This window comes from Perna viridis, chromosome 5 (genome assembly GCF_037379345.1).
Source record: "Perna viridis isolate PV_CMFRI_1.1 ecotype Kerala chromosome 5, ASM3737934v1, whole genome shotgun sequence".
Taxonomy (NCBI): Eukaryota; Metazoa; Mollusca; class Bivalvia; order Mytilida; family Mytilidae; genus Perna; species Perna viridis.
In genome coordinates, this window is record NC_142449.1 from 1,257,037 (window position 1) to 1,274,951 (window position 17,915).

General features: G+C 32.0%; 1 protein-coding gene across 7 annotated transcripts; it reads right to left on the reverse strand.

The window, feature by feature from the left end:
• Positions 1-771: 771 nt before the first annotated feature.
• Positions 772-16,517, reverse strand: LOC148615537 (beta-hexosaminidase subunit beta-like). 7 transcript variants are annotated; one of them, XM_088581860.1, is made up of 15 exons: positions 16,345-16,517; positions 14,644-14,767; positions 13,091-14,209; positions 10,314-10,426; positions 8,872-8,982; positions 8,355-8,456; positions 7,566-7,671; positions 6,315-6,522; positions 5,879-6,013; positions 5,077-5,167; positions 4,491-4,662; positions 3,663-3,753; positions 2,609-2,713; positions 1,513-1,693; positions 772-1,178 (listed from the first exon to the last, which is right to left on the reverse strand). In XM_088581860.1, exons 2-15 carry the CDS (start codon positions 14,759-14,761, stop codon positions 924-926), a joined length of 2,907 nt encoding a protein of 968 aa, XP_088437986.1. In that variant the 5' UTR covers positions 14,762-14,767; positions 16,345-16,517; the 3' UTR covers positions 772-923. The 7 variants fall into 7 exon arrangements, with proteins under 7 accessions (XP_088437986.1, XP_088437987.1, XP_088437982.1 ...); XM_088581861.1 differs by having other exon boundaries at positions 14,665-14,790; XM_088581856.1 differs by having other exon boundaries at positions 14,644-14,790.
• Between the last annotated feature and the right edge of the window lie 1,398 nt (positions 16,518-17,915).

Consider the following 17,915-nt stretch of genomic DNA (forward strand, 5'->3'; position numbering starts at 1 on the left):
GAATAACTTTGCCCTAAATTGACTCTAATTATAACAAAGATACCAATTTACCAAATTTGACATCAAATAATGATCATAGTCAATTTGATATTTATTGTTTAATATCTTAATGCCTATCTCATTTTACAGTATTCTTTACACCTGAAGTCAGAAAATAGCATTTAAATTCCTTATATAGTAATTCATATTTCATTCATAGATTGGATTTGGTCATTTTGTAGGATATATTTACTCATTTGTACCACGTGTAGATTTACAACTTAATTACCTTTGTTAATCCTACACAATGTAATACAGCATGTAGTATATTGAAGGGCAAGATACAGGACACTTTGTTCATAGATATAGCCCCAACAAATATTTAGCATTGACTGTTTGAATATCGATCTACAGGGCCCACGGACTCCCCGATGGAATGTTAGGCAGATATTTTTGCACACAAGATATTCAAGCCACCAATGACCCTATTTAAACTTTTCGAAGGTAGCAATGAAAGCATATACAACAAAAAAGGTACAATATCCTTCCATTGGGTACAAGACTTAAATAGAATTGCATGTATTATTACTTTGATAAATCCATCTTACTGAAAATGTACGAAAAAGCAGAATGACAATACCATTGTAATGAATTCGAACAGACAAATAATTAGCCCGTTTCCTGTTTTATCTTTAGTTTCGTGATAGTCGAATTTTTAAAACGTTTTCGATGAAATTCGGTATAAAAAGCAGGCTAATAGTGTCAAGATAAGCAAGAAATGTCTTGTACCTATTATAGTATATCTTGTATTTAATCATATGAATTTGCCAAGTAATAGATAGTGCTATCTTCAACTCTTCTCTAAATTAGAAATTAAGTGAGTGAACTGTTCAGCTATTCAAAATACACATCTTGTAGTTTGTATATTGCAGTCGTCCTCAGCTTTATTGTGAACTGGGATAAGATTTTACTCTTTTTTCATAAGATCCTTTGTAGTCCATTACTTGTAACCATAGTGATGCATAATACACTATGTAAACAACCAATAGCACAATAAAGGCTAGCATAATCGTCTTGTTCCTACATAATCTGAGTTGTACCACTTTAGCACTGGACAATTTTAGACTAGTCAAAACAGCCATGAAAACCATAGTTACGATGAGGAGAGTATACATGAATGAACCGCCACTTGATATTATCTGGAAGTACAAAAAGAGTTATATACATAAAAACTTCTTTCTATTAAGAAAAGGAGAAATTACGTTAGTGTAAAAAACTATTGAACCTGGTCCATGCTACCAGACTTAATGGAGTACCAGTTGCTCATTTATTTTTGTTACTTTATGTGTATTATTTTAGTTACTTAATGTTCTTTGTTGTGATTGTCTTTTCCCAGTCTGGTCGTTGTCCCAGGATTACATTCTTTTGATTTCCGCTAGAATATTCTCACTCTATAGATCACTCTTTTATTACATATTTATTCATTTTTTTATATACTCTATGATATTTTTTTCATACAATTAGTATACTTACCTGGTTACAATCAGATTTTCCTCTCTGTTGTACATGGACATTAAATGTTTCTATATCCTCAAAAACAAATCCACGATAACATCTACCACCAGTACAGTTCCTGTAACCATCTCTATCATGTCGACGGCCCCTCCGTAAACAATAGTCAGGGCCATTCGCCATACCAACTGATAACCCTCGACTTGAAAATAAACAAAAACCTTCCAAGAGCACTAATTAGGGCAGTTTATATCCCTTTGTTATGTTAACATTAAAATAAGTTTTTTTTCTGTTTATAATAAATGTTCAAAAAGAAATAAAGAAATAATTTTCTTTATGCAATGACTTGAATATTTTGTTTTGTCTACTAAGTAAAGTTTTTCATTTTACGCATACTGAATGCACGCGTAGTGGGATATTTTCAAGTGTTGATAATATTTCAAATGGACAGAAAACTATATTACATCCATTTTTCATAAAATAATATAATTATCAAATTTTAATTCGTTATTCATCAAAACCAAGAGTTGTTATAACCATAACATGGTTAAATTACATATATAAACTTAATGCCGAAAATGTGTATCCAACAAAAACATAATTTGTTAAAAACGTTTGAATTTAACAAAGAAAGATAAACTTCATAAAATAGAGTCAAAAACAAAAAGCAAAACAAAAATTCGAAAGAGAATATACTAAAACTAAACAAAGTGTTTAAATATATTCCACATTGGAATATAAGAAAGGAAGCGTCCTCTGTGGTTTTCTTTTATCAGTCGCCGAATTGCTCTTGTATTTTTTGTTGTATTCTAATGGAAACCATAATGAAATTATAAAAAAAAATATCGACAATTTAGAATTGCAGAAAGTCAGGTTGAGCTGGTGAAGGAACATAGCCCTAAAAATCTTTGGAGAAAAGATGCAAAGATCACTACACAGAGGATCGTTCAATTGCATAGGGTTATCTGCATAATGGAACGAAAGATAAAACAATCAATATATCGGTTTTTGGAAAGTCAGTCTCTTTTTTGAGTAAGTATGGGTCGACGAGAAAATTTTAACAAATTAATTTTCGATTTTAACATTAATTTTAATTGCATTGTCATCTGTTTTAGATCTCAACATTCTACATCTATGTTCTGTCATTCGTTTGCCAGCAGCCTCTATGTCTCGTACATCCTTACTGCTCCATAATCTCTCAGCAGCGGCTGAAGCTCCCGGCCTGCCAATTCAAGTGTAACCATTGAGTTAAATAAAAAAAAAACAAACATGGCTTACGATTATAAACTAATAATAGGTCATTATCAAGGGGATGCAAAATAAAACTAGTTAGATAACAATGTATATAAAAATTATACTTTTTACACCAAAAACAGGTTTACGTTCCAAGCTGATTTTTTATAAATGAAGACAAATAACAAAGTTACCGAACTGGTAAAATCAATTCAGTAGTCAAAATGAATAGACAAAAGAAAAGTCCGTGTAACAAATGACAATATAAAGTCAACTCCCGTAAAGTTAGAAACCACCGCAATGGTACTGACAAGGTACAGGCATATCCAAAATGAAAGGTGGGTAAAACTAGGATTTGTACCTAAACCTCCCGCTTCCATTACGGTTCATTATTTCCAGTATATCTCAACACAAATGAGCAGCATAAATTGCCACCAGTCAAAATTGGTAAAAACAGAAGGCTAAACAGTACAAAAATATAAGCAATAAATGAGTGAAAATTTAAAGGACAGAAACAACATAAAAAAAAACTCAAGCAAGGAGCTTCAAAATAAGTCTTGAACTCTGTAGGGAAGACGTGTCAAGTTCAAGATAAACTAGTATACAGGTAAAAACTACAGAAAATTAATTTGTAGACATAACGAAAATCCATCTTCTGTTTGTTATAAATATTTTTTCAATAAGATATGAATACCGGTTAATGGTCCTTTTAGTCAGCGTTTGAGAAGTATTATCTTTTATCCTTGGTACAAAAGTCTGCCCTTAAGAAATCATATTAAAAAAATGTTTTCTTCTTTGAAGAATGTGTATTGTCAGTCATTGCAACTGACACAGAAGCGCAATCAAACCAATATATATCGTTAATTATAGGCGTTTTACGTAAATATTATGAACATTACTGATAATTCTATGTTCTTTAGTTCGGTGTGTTTACTTACCATAAAGTTGACATTAGATTCTCGTTGTCAACGTATTCTGCCCATATGGCTGCTTCTCCACCAAGAACTTTTCTTTCGTCAATTTGATAACCTATAAATAGACTTTGTTGTAATTTATTCTAATTCGATTGTTTTAAGTTTAACTTGTTAAGATTAATAAAACTTTTTATTTAATTTTATCATTTTACTTCAGTTTATGATGCCAGTGCAAATATTTCCAATTGTTAGCATTTGTTTACAAAATTATGTCAGGATATCTTCATTTCTGATTTAAATGATGTTACATAGATGCCTATTCGACCAGAATTTGATTATTATTGTACATGTATGTATATATACATATGTCTTTTAATTATTTTTTTTCAATTTTAATTTCTTGTGCCAGTAATAAAGGTATTTGAAATCCGATTCTTAACAAGGCAAATGCTCTTTTTTATCTGTTCTGTTGTAAGAAAGTAATCAAGGGAACCAATGTTATAGTGGTAATCAAAAGAATGTAATCCACGGACAAACACCAGACATGGAAAACAGACATACACAACAAAGAACATAGAGTAACTGAAATCATACATACAAAGTAACAAAAACAAATGAGCAACTCGGACTCCACTAAAAACTGGGAGCATGGACCAGGTAAACCGGTAGGGTAAGCGTCTTCTGCTTTTCTAGAAACATCCGTCGAGTAGCTCATAAAAAGTCAAGTCCGGGGAAGACGAAAGAGAAATGGAAAGCTATAACACATTGAAAAAATCAATATACAGCCTCTAAAAAAATACTAGCCATGTTTTCAATAAACCTTTTACACCTTTCTACTTTCATGTAGCTTACCGAATGACGTATCAACAGGGTCACAGTTATAATATTTTGGCCACTTTACTCCATACTCAATTAAATTTAAGTACCAACAAGTAGAATACAAGACATTATATCCCAACTCTATTGCTCTGTATACATCAGCCATATCACCTTGCCACACCTGAATTATTGTGTCGTTCGGCAGCTTATAATAAAAACGGTTAAGCCATAAAACAATTAATTCTCTTAATCATGAAAAATTTACAAAATCGGGAAAAAAGACTATTTTCTTAAATAAAATATTCAAACTTTCGCGTATTAAATTTACTCAAACAGGGTCATTTTATGTGAACATTTTTTTTTAAATGAAACGCTTTCCTACAATGGCCATTATTTGCATTACTCCACTCGTTTTTGGTTTGAAAAGAAATTACTACATGTCGTGTTAAACTCAATTCACAGCCGTAAGACAATGATATTAATTACAATGAGATAATTCAAGATAAAAAAAAGACATGCTTTTGAAATCTATTGGAAAACTAATAAAATAAAATAACAAAGTAACCATTGCTTGACTTATTTGTGTCTGTCTTACTCAATAATGTAGGTAATAGCATACTTTCACATCATTATTCATTATTTCCTGCCACATGACAAATCTTACACCTATGCTTCTCCTTCTCCCTAACTCCTTCAGGTCTGTAACCAATCTATAAAACACATTTCACTTACTTCAAACAATTATTGTTTACATTCTATTTTTGTAGAAGAATTTAATATTATACAGTATGAAGTTGATGTTCATTCTTAACAAACACAATTTTTTCATCCTTCTCATTAAAGATGTATGAAATATTATTTTGTTATTTTATTACCAAATGACATTATGGTTTCATTTTTGTACATTTGGCAATAAAATAACACTTAATGTTGTTTAAATTGTCAAATTACTCATAGATTTCATGTGCCTGTCCGCAGCCATGAGATGTTGGTCATAAATATGTCTATGCGTCGTTAAAAAACTTTAAAGTTTGATTTTGAAGAATTGTCATAGTTTTGTTTCAATGATTTGTATTACTTGTATTACCAGCCCATTTAAGAGCTTTAAGAGATTTAAGAGGTGTGTTTCATCTTGTTGAAAACCTATTGGAAATCCCTGAAATAATCAGGGTTTTTTTTCTTGATTCAGTTATGTTGCTTTTTACCATATCCGCTTCTTTTTTCCACGGTGAGACTCATCACAAATTAAATAAAATTTCCATCATTTGCAACACCATTATTTGTCATGAAGACAAGTATTTTCCCTCATAACTGCTACCAGTATATCTTCCTTAAGAAAAGTTCATTTTTTTATTTGATATACTTATTATTTATGTTGTTTTAAAACACTATTCCTATAATTTAATTTCCAACCAAACTACCTCTGTTCATAAAATTCCAGCACTTTTTTTATTTCATAACTATACATGAAAGGGTCAACATTTTGTAAATTGATGGAGGTATCCGGTCTTCCTTGGAGTTTGTTCAGTAGCTTCAGAACTTCTGGATTTGAGGACCTGTGGATAAATTGAAATTCTCATGAAGTTTAAAATCTATGTTTTAACAACGAATCATTTATGATTATACTTTGTTATTATATTATTTCAATGTATTTGTTTCTGTAACAATTTGGTATATAATATTTCTCCAATCTTGGTATCGCTCTACTAGTATTTCTTATGAATTAAAAAAGTAATCTCATGATAAAAAATGATACAAATGAATGTAGCCTCCTAGTATACTTTTCCAGGTAAAATTCCGATTAATCTAAAGAAAAGAATATATGTTCTTGATAAGTTCACGGTTTCTACTTCTTACCAACAAGTCATTGGAACTTCATCTCCACCAAGGTGCAAGTACTGGTCTTTAAACACATGCATCACTTCATTAAAAAAAATCTTCAAAAATCTGTATGTCTCATTTTTACTTGGATCCAATGGTCCTAAGTATCCATTGACTGGATGGGCTCCTTGGTAGCACTGTGTTAATAAGTCTGGTCGACTAAGACCCCACGAGTAGGTATGACCTGTGATATACAGTGACTCTTCAGTAAAACCAAGACTCAAAACCTTGTAGGTCAGCGTACATTTAGAACTGTCAAGATTAATTTATTATTTCGTACTGTCAAGATTAGGTCATTATTTCATACTGTCAAAATTAAATCATTATTTCATACTGTCAAGGTAAAGTCCTTTCCTTTGTACTGTCAAAATAAATTTTGTTCTTTATTTCGAACTGTCAAATTTAAGTCATTATTTCGTACTGATAAGATAAAGTCATTATTTCGTACTGTCAAGATAAAGTTATTATTTCGTACTGTTAAGAAGATAAAGTCATTATTTCGTACTGTCAAGATAAAGTTATTATTTCGTACTGTTAAGATAAAGTCATTATTTCGCACTGTTAAGATAAAGTCATTATTTCGTACTGTCAAGATAAAGTCATTATTTCGCACTGTTAAGATAAAGTCATTATTTCGTACTGTCAAGATAAAATACAACCCGACTACTATGAGTATTTTTTAAAGAAATAAAAAATGGAATACTACCTACTTTTCTTCTGTTCTAGAACATTTTGTGTAAAATAAATGTGTCCATGACTAAGAAATTAAAATTAAGTAAACAGTTATGGAAAAGTTGCTGCATTGACCGTTTAGGTTTCACCGCACTTTCTTTATCTTTTGCTTTAAAACATAAACTCTGTGAATGAACAAATAATAATATGCTTATAAACAGCTTAAAAGTAGAAAATGAAGAAAAAATCCATGTTGAAGCGGAGTCCCTCCTTTTTATGTATTCTCTTGGGTTCCATACTAGTCAGCTTTATATAGATGGAAGGACTGATTCCTTGCGTCTATCTCCACCATTTCTAAATTTATACAGTATTTTGACTTTGTCAATATTATATTGTATATTACTATAGATAGCATTATATTTTTGTTGCAGAACCGAAGGTTAGAATAGGTTCTAAATGTTTCTTGCTGATTTGTATTCTTGTCTTGTCTTTTTTCTTTTTGAGATATTTTGCTGATTGTAATGACTCTGTCTTCAGAGAAAGCAAAATCCCTACCTGGGGTATCAAACTCTGGCATGACTCTAATCCCTCTGAGTCTCGCATACTCGATTACATCAGCAACATCCTCATGTGTATACACAAAAGAAGGATGATAAGCTCCCTATAATTATCATAGAATAGAATTATTGTAATCTTATAGGTCAAAAATAGGAAATATAAGTAATGCATTTTTTCACATGTAATCATTTCTTTGTTTTCCTTTTACAATTGTGATTTTAATGAATATTTTAATATGTAGGGTAAAAAATTACCATATAAGAGTGCATTTCTGTAGCACTACAGACAAACTGATATTGAAAATTTATTGAACAAAAAACACGATTTATCGAAATAGTAATAATCACCACTCAACCGTTCAGGAAGCAACCATTTGATTTCCATGGGGCTAAGAACTGGATTTTTCTTCAGTATTTTATTTCTTATTTTACTTTTTGTTATTTATTCTAATATGTCCTGGTATTTTTTCAAACTAAATCCTGATTTTTTTTCTAGCACTTGAATCCTGCCTTTTCATTTCGAATTTGATCCATGCTACCCTATAAAAATCAAATTGCCGCTCCCTCACAGTGTTTCCCTTTGAGGCATTTTTTTTAATTTAGAGCATGACACTCTTAAGGCAGGGTCCTAAAGAATACCAGAACCAGTTTTTTTCAAAAGTTTTCAGCTTGATTTTTTTCTCGAATCCATTCCGACGCGTAAATTTTGAACAGTAATATTGCTTAAAATGAGAAAAATTGAAATCTCGAATTCGTGGATACACTACGTCAGGAGGGTGAGTTTTACCTTTAAACTGAGCTCTGGATAAACTTTACTTTGATAAGGAAATGACTGGTCATCTACGATATGCCAATGTAATACATTCATCTTGTTCATCGTCATAGCCTCCTATAAGGTCAAACCAAGAAAGTGAACATTTTTTTCTAATAATTGCATTTTGAAGAGATTAATCTTCTCTTCATATATTTGCTTATCAGGTTATTATAACAGTAATGAGTAGCAAAACAGCCACATTCGTATGTTCTTTGTATTACTGGTATCTCATTACTATTTATGATATTTCGAATCGGAGCCAATTTACAACTTAATTTTAGAAGCAAACATTAATATATAATATCATGTAATCCCTTTTTGTAAGAAACGAGTTCGAATATATAAGCAATGATCAACTTAATAATACAATGAGGAGGATATCTAACAATTAATTAAAATACATGTATATAATCGACACATGTGTCGACATTATTAACCAAATTGGTATTTGAAAAAAAAATCGGCAAAATGTAGAGTTTTTTGCACTTACCATTACGTCGAAGATAACATCTTTAAACAAGAAATGTCTGCTGGTATCAATGTGAATCCCTCTGTGTTGGAACCTTGGATAGTCGTTTATAGTGGTGTCTTTGATATATAGCTTCATAATACATAAAGAAATATTTAGTTCCTAGTGAATTAGACCATACATGTATTTCTTATCTATATGCATTTCTTAACTCAATGTGGGCCTTGAAAAAATCGAAAGATCTTCTGGAAACCCTCAATTCAAGATTATTATCAGAATACATTAAAACCTAAAAGTTTTAACTCTTCATACTTCTGTTCCCCTTGCTTGGTCGAAATCCCGACTCAAAAGCATTTTACATCGTTGTTACTCCAGAAAAGACGATACACCTGGATAAAAATGTGTAGTTCTTGGTAGATTTCTCATGCTTTGTTTAAAAAAAACGACGCCAAATTATCTTCAAAATAAACCGAAGAAGATGCTGAAATTTTTTATCGACAACATATTTGTCCAGTGTAGTGGACGCGTTTTTCAACAAACAGTCGGCATTCCAATGGTAATAAATTATGCTCCTTCACTTGCTGACCTATTCCTTCACTCTAATGAGGCAAACTTTACAGCTGATCTGATACAAAAGAAGTAAAATCGTTTGGCTAGATCTTTTAATCTCAGTTTCCGCTACATAGATGACGTATCATCATAAACAATCCCAGCTTTGGAGATTTTATACATCGCATCTACCTCCAAAGAATTTGCGATACTACAAACATTGTGAAGTTGGCCTCATACCTTGACTAACATTTAGAGATCGAAGGTAAGGGAAAACTTTTGACCAAACTATACGACAAAAGCGATAACTTTTCATTCCGTATTGTAATCTTTCCTTTCATCTGTAGCAACATCCTTTCAGCACGTGCGTATGGAGTTTTCAAATCATAACTCATACGTTATGTCAGAGCTTGCCTAACTACACAGACTTTTTTGTATCGCTAGACTACTTACAATTAGGCTTATGGAAAAGGGTTACGTTGCTACAAGATTGAAGTCATTACTATTGAATTTTATGGTCGTCATCATGAACTCGAAGATCGTTACGGTGTATCCATGTGCACCATGGAAACTGATTTGCACAACGTGTCATAGTTTTACTTTTCTCTTTCGTTTACCCTGGACTTGACTTTATGAGCAATTCGGCGGGTGTTTCGGTAACATCTATTTAAATGTGTGTCCTCATATATACTTTGACATCGACCCTACAGAATACTGGATTACTAGATGTATTCGAACAAAAAATTCAACACTCTTTTAAATTGTCAAATCATAGATCTGTACAATATCTGAATGTCTTTAGACCTCTGATAGTACCCAACACTCTTCACATATACCTCATTTTTCAACCTCTGAATACCAACTGACGGAATGTCTCCAGTCCTCTTATAGCATCCAACACTCTTAACACATACCTCATTATCGACTCCTCTGAACACCAATTGACTGAATGTCTCCAAACCTCTGATGGCACCCCATACTTCATTGGCCCATATGTAGGATTCTTTTCTTTTCACAAACAGATCATCTTTATCAAATAAAAAAACATAAGAACCGGAAGGGAAGATTGTTTGTTTTATCTGCTACTTTTTAGCGTTATTCAAATTCCTTTTGTATTCTGACTTATTTTTTGCCTGTTGTCCTTTGATGTTTTCGGCTTGTTTTATAGGCTGATTTTGCCTCACTTAAACTTTCAATATTACTTTTACAACATATGTGTTACTAATTTCATTGTCCTACAGGACGTGCCTTGTGTAGTAAACTCCTCACAGCTAAAAGTGCCATATATGATATTCATAAATCGATCGATCGATCTATGGAAAAAACATGATAATCAACAAGTGATAACACATGTTTGTGAAAAATCATATGATAATCAAGTAATAAGCATTCCATAATTAAGTGAACGTTTAATTATCATATCACACTCAATTCATATGCTAATCATATGATGCACTTCAGTGGCACTTTTGGCTGTGCAGTATCGTCGTAACTGGTTGGATGAGCTGTTCTTTATTGTGGCTATAATATACTATTTCTTACCTTTCTTACTCTCTTACATTTGTTATTTTCGATAACTGGCACCATATTCTGATGCTGACACATTTAAAATAACTTAAAAGCATATCCCTGAACTACACAAAGATTTCAGATTTGCAGAAATACAAAAAAACTTAATAGGCAAAAGCTACGGGGTGCCGAATGGGACTTGATCTTTTTGTAATCAAAATCAATTTTGTGTCACAAAAAACAATTTTGTGAGACGAAAGTCTATTTTGTGTCACAAAATTCAATTTTGAGATAAAATTTAATTCTGTATCACAAAAATCAATTATGTATGCAAATTAGTTTACAGAATCCTTTGGATATGTAAATTAATTCAAAATGTGCAGCATCATGTACACGTGTATTACAAATTTAAAACATTCACTGCAATACAGTGGATAAGGTACGAATGTGCACGGTTACAATAAAGCACATAAGTGAAAGAAATATCGGATATCGTAATCGTATAACCCACTGCGTCACTTAATCTTGAATCTAAAGATAGATCATTTGAGCATTTGTAAACAAAAGGGAAACGAAAGTCAGACTCGGTTTTTCATCTCGCCCGACCTGTTCCACTGAACCGAATTTCTTGTGTCATACATCAATAGAATCGGAATGAAATATGGATTATATCTGTATCTGGAAAAAAATCGTGAGGGATAGTGGAACAAAATAATCTTTCGCCGACAGATTAATAAATTTCACCGCACAACATATTTCTAATATGATTTTCTTGGCTAATCTGGCGATTCATTTCTTTTTCGAGCAAAATTTGGGACAAATACATTAATACAAATTATCTTGTCAAATTTCAACAAATTTGGTTGCAATTAACAGGTCGGGCAAAAGCATTTTCTAGTTGAGTTGAAAGATGGCAGGAAATGATCATCTGATTTACCAGGGAAAATTCCAATAAATCGAAAGTAGAAAAATCGCGTATTTTAAAGCCTGTTTTATCAAACAAATTTCATAGAAAACGTATAATAGCAATTTTAGTAATTTCAGAACAGTTTTATTGTAGAATGCAACTTAAAGGATTTTTTTTAATTTCACTTAAAACGGCCTTAACCGTTCTGCATTGCTCGAAGTAATCGGAAACCTGCGTCCGTGAGACCCGCGGTTAAATCTTACAAAATCGTGATAAGAGAATTCATTGCGTATCCAAATGATTCCGTAAACTAATTTGCATACAAAATAGGCTTTTGTGACAAAATTGAATTTTGTCTCACAAAACTGAATTTTGTGACACAAAATTGAATTATGTGAAAAAATCAATTTTGTGACACAAAATAGACTTTTGTCTCACAAAATTGAATTTTAGACCTTTGTGACACAAAATTGAAAATTTGTAGTATGTTATAAATTTTGTTAATCAGAATTCATATTTGTTGAACAAAATTCACTTTTGTCTGTACAAAATTGAATTTTGTGTACAAACCACAAGAGTCCCTTTCGGCGCCCCGTAAAAGCATCATCGACTGACATAAACAAATTAAAGTATTATAGTAAATGCAAAAATAGAAGAAGAATATGGAGAATTCCTTGAACTAAACAGAATGTGGCATATGAAGAATAAATTACATGTAAGAAGAAACAAAATTTACATATAAACCACCAAAAACTCCAAATGAACCGGGAAGAACTCAGTGATCCACAAAGTGAGCAGTCTATGAATCTCACCCGGTGTGATGCTCGGTGAACGAGAAAATTTCTAAGAGACATTTATTTCACATTGCACACAAACACTCTATAAGGATTAAACATGCCATGGCGATGACGTGGGAATTTTAGAAGCACAACATTGGCTACATAACTAAGTACCTAATGTACAAGTTGCTTTATCAAACAACCGATAGATTGACCGCAATGTTTAAGCAAACGGCATAAGTTCTGAGATAATATACAAGAGAAGGTTACTACATAAAGAATAATAATGCAAAAATCAATTCTTGGAGCATGACATAGATATTACCAATTCAACTTAAAATAAGAGGCAAACTTCAGTATAAATAAGAATCCTTTCTCCAGGTCACCTCTTTTTGGATAGATAAGATGAATCACAGATCCAAATTTAAAACTGCCTTACAAAATTTTTTTGTGACAATTCCTTTTTATTATCATGGAAAAGTCTACTTTTACTTACAAGATTCGTCCATTTTATCACTCGGCATTTTTGAACATGGATGTCTGATTTTCACAGTGACCAGATCTAAGTACGGTGCCCTTCTATAAACATCCTTCTCATATTTTCCTTCCAGATCCTCAAAACTTGACCCTTGAGCATGCTGTAGATTATCATACATATCCAGAATCGTATCATTAATTATATAATCCTTATAACGAATAATAGCTTTTTCTATGATGTCACATGACTGTTTTACAATACGGAAGTGGAACTTATCACGGTTCAGTTTATAAACTTTATTTTTCTTAGCAGTATAGTATTGTGGCATTGGCCAAGGTTCTCCAGTTGAGGCATGTGGAGCTCTCCTTATTTTTTGTTCCGGCATTACGAACTGTTCATAACTGAAAAGAAAATCAGTCCAGTCCCACATAATTTTCATATCTTCTTTTTGAGAGTCTTGATTCTGATACTTCGTCTTTACATTACCACTGCCGTTTGGTGGTCGAAATGGTTGTTGATTTATATCGTCCCTCCCAAACTGTTGCTGTTGAAGTTGTTGTTGTTGTTGTTGAATTTGTTGACCTTGTATTTGCTGATCAGGTTGATGGTTGTAGTTTCCAATAATGTTTTCAGCAGGTTCTATGGCATGTATATTATTAGAATTTATTCCCTCTTGATCATAATGTTTATTACTGATGTCAAATATTTTCACTTTATTACTTTCTACATTTTTGAATGAGTTCAATTTTTTGTTTTCTATTGGACTTTTAGTACTAACTTCAATTTTGAGCTTCTTTGAATTAACTTGCGGAAATGTTACTACATTGTTTCTCCTGCTTTGCCTTTTATTAGATTGTTTAACATATTGGGACTTGATATGTCCAGTATTTGGAATGTTAATAGATTGTACAAGGTTGTTTATTTTGAGTTGGCCTTCATTTAATGAGACAGGCATTCCCAAAGAATCAGGAGTTTTCCTATCACTCTTTTTCTTTTGAGTTTTTTTAAGAACATGATTGCTTTGTGTCTGTCCAGCAGCACTCTGAACTGCATTTTCACCAGTTTTCACCGGTTTGATATATTCCCGGTGAATTCCATTTAGAATAGTTACATCCTGAAATTTATGTCCAACTGACACTGAAAAAGAAATGCAAACTGAATATGGGGACGTTGTGTTAAAGTATGTTATTATTGTAATGAAAGTACTAGATATAATAAGATTACAAAAGTTCTATATTTGGGAAGAATCCCTTTGCACCCATTACATATTTTTAGACGAATCAACGGCGTCACACACATTTTTTAAGTTGTTTGAATTGTACCAGAATGGGAAACTCAATTGTGCCCGTAAAACTATACACATTTTTAAATTAGTATTGACGTAGAGTATAGCATAACTAATATTTTAATTGTATTCCGTTCCTTTATTTTCACTTATTTATTCTTGATATCCTCTGTACTATTTTGACTACCGATATTCTCAATCTTGAGTATATAGAAAGTAAACTGAGGAAACATATCTTCAATAAGCGACATGTCTATGAAAACCTGAAACTTGAGTTTCCGTATACCTGAATTTCCTTTCCGTGTACCTGAATTTCCTAACTTTGTTTGTGTTCCATTGAAAGATTCTGTTAACACATCCACTATCAGTAGAATTAACACCGGTAAAAATTGATTGACTTCCATACTAAACTAATCAAACAAAACTAGTCAGCCTATTAAAACAACATTTGGTTAGTAACATATGTACAACAGTAATACTTCCGACCATATTGCAAGTGCTTTCATTTTTTTTTTTTTTTTTTTTGGTATGTTGTATTACTTTCCTTATCTGAAGATTGTATACCTAATTAAATTTCAGTCTGTTCGCTACATTGTATATGCAAAGTCATCGGTACGAAAGTTTTCCTTGGATATTTTTTCGATTACCTTTCGAATGTTGGTTCTTTTGATTTCCTTTCATGTAAAAGCAATGCACTTGAATTTCGATGCTTCTAAATTCTCCTCCTATTTTCGGTAATTTTTTGCCGTTATCTAGGTAGTTACACGACTAATTGATCTATATAACTGTACTATATTGTCAGCTTCTGTGGCTTTTATGTAGTCAAGGAAAACAAAAATAAGGAAATCTGAGATTGAAATAACCAAAGAAACCAAATAGAAAACAAATCAAAAACCTAAATGGAAATAAGTTAGCAGGACTCGACCTTAATATTGGAAGCATTAATTAGGTGCATTGGTAGACTCCGAAATCTTCAGGTTACATACCACTAATTCAACCAACGAACAAAATTAGTCGTGCACATGTGTTATGTTGCTGTGGAAAAATTGCACATCAAATCTACATAAGTGAGCTTGTGTTTTGCAGGGAATTATATTTTCTTCATTTTTACATAAAATTGTGATTGTAACTTACTGAATTAAATATTTTTATGAGTTCTGCATGAAGACCCCTTTTTGTGAAATGGAGAGGTATTCCCATTCTATTTTCAGCTTATTGTCTTCTAGGAGTCAGTGTCACACTGCAAGGTAGTAACCCCACATAATATTTTCAGGGCTATTAGTGTAATCATGGAGCTTTTAGGTGATGTATAGTCTTCTTCAGGTTAAACTAAAGGTAAAAGCTCCATAACACATTGAACTTGGTGAAATTAGCATTGGAGCCTATGGGAAGTGACATTAGTGGTTTGTCGCGGTAACCGGATTCCACTAAAGATGGGTGTCCCCTTTAAGAAGGGTATGGTTTTCCTTACTATTCTTATTATTTATAGACCGATACACTCACATGTGTTATACATACAACTTACAAAAGGTTTGCTAATTTTAGACAACCAACAAGGAAATCAGTTTCAAGATGCATTAAGATGTATGTGTATTGACTATCCAACGATATAAACAAAGAATGTGATCTTACCTGACATACAATAATGATCTCATTTGTAGATAAGTCTTATCACAGTTCAAGGTAATATTTCAGGTTTGGTATTTGATAAATTCTCCAATACATAATTTGCACTTATACTTATTCATTGAAATCTTGCTAGTCTATACTTTAATGTGTGTGTGTGTGTGCTTATTACTATAATTTGCTAAGAATTGTTCGTAGTATACAAACATTTCTTTAAAGTTTATAATTACTACTGACTCATATTACGTGCGAGAAACTGACAGAATAATGTCATATTTAACAACTCCAATCTACAGAAATGACTGTTCATCAGAAGCCGTGCTTTCGCTTAATAAACACGATATAAGAAAAAAAAACTTACTAAGATTTAAACTCAATGTCCCTCGGTATAATCCGTTATCTCATGTTCTAAATTCATCAGGTAAATTGTGCTGGCTCATTTTAGTTGATAGTTACATTTCATTTTTGTGTGAAAGTTTTAACGCATACAAGCGCTATCCAGACCAAGTACACAGACTTTTGTACCGTGTTAAACGTTTATTCGTTTGCTTTTAGAAAAAGATTATGTTACATCAGGAACAATTCGGTCAATTTTACTACGCTAAAATGCAATGCAAAATGCCAAGTAGTCCCTATAAAGCATGCATTCCCTTCAAGATCAGAGACATGAAGTGGTGATTGCTTTAAAGCATACACCACACTTGTAGGAATAATGTTAAAAACGACAGAAAAATACATCCTCAGAACTGAATTTTAACTTGTAGTAATTCTGGTATATAATACACTATTTAATGTTTTACAAACAATTGTTTTGTTTTCTAAAGTCTGTAAATTGTAAACAAACAACTGTTTAAGGAATATTTCAATTTTTTTTAACAAGTTTTACGTGATAACTTGGTTATAATCGCGGAGCGATTTATAAGCAGTGTAAATTGGCCTAAACAAAGTTATTGCGTATAACCTGTTCAAAAATAGAACCCTACCTTATGACTTAATTTCTAATAGATTCAAATCCATTTTTTTCCAATTTGTTCGTTATCAAAACTTACTTTATAATATGATTATTATTATTCTTATTATTTCCGCTTGAATCTTGATTCCCCTGATTACTCTTTGAATTGCGGAATACATATAACTTGGTTTGGGTACAAAGAGAACTAACCAATCAGGAAGCTTGTTTCAAATCAAAATAAATTTCTTTATTAAATTTCTTGTTACATATCGTCTGTGGAACATCAATAAACGATTGTTTTATTACAATGATAGTCTACAGAACGTTGATAAGTGTTCCAAATGTTTATGTGCTTATTTTAGAATATGAAAACTAAAACGGTTGTCCTTCAATTTTTACACCATTGATGCAAAAAAAAAATGCCATTAAAAAACTTGGATAGTAATGGTAGAGGTAGAGTTGAAAGAGATGAAAATGACATGGAAGGAAGAAGAATAGAAGGCAGTGGACAGACAGATTTGGCGGCAGTTGATCTCAGCCTTATGTGCCGACTTGCATGAAGTGGACTATATAAGTAAGTAGTTTGCGTCGTCTGCATTTCTAGAAACGTCCACCAAGTTACTCATATAATGTCAAATCGGAGTTAAAAGAAAAGAGGGAAACAGAGTATGATACAATGAAAAAAAATATGTTCTCGACGGTGAGATAGCTGTAATATAATGTTCAACGAGTTTATGATGACGACCTAGAATCCAAACCAATAAAAAAATAGGATTTTTTTCTTTGGATATCGGCAAAAAAGTGTGTATACATCTTAGTGTCTCGATGAAACGAAGACTTATCTATTATCTACCTAATTCGTAAAAAAGGAGTCAAAATACTTTTTGTCCCAAAATACATCGAAGAGGATATGTTTTAGATGTTTGATTTTTTAACCGACTTTATTTATAGTATTTGACAAGACTTTGAAATAAACCTTT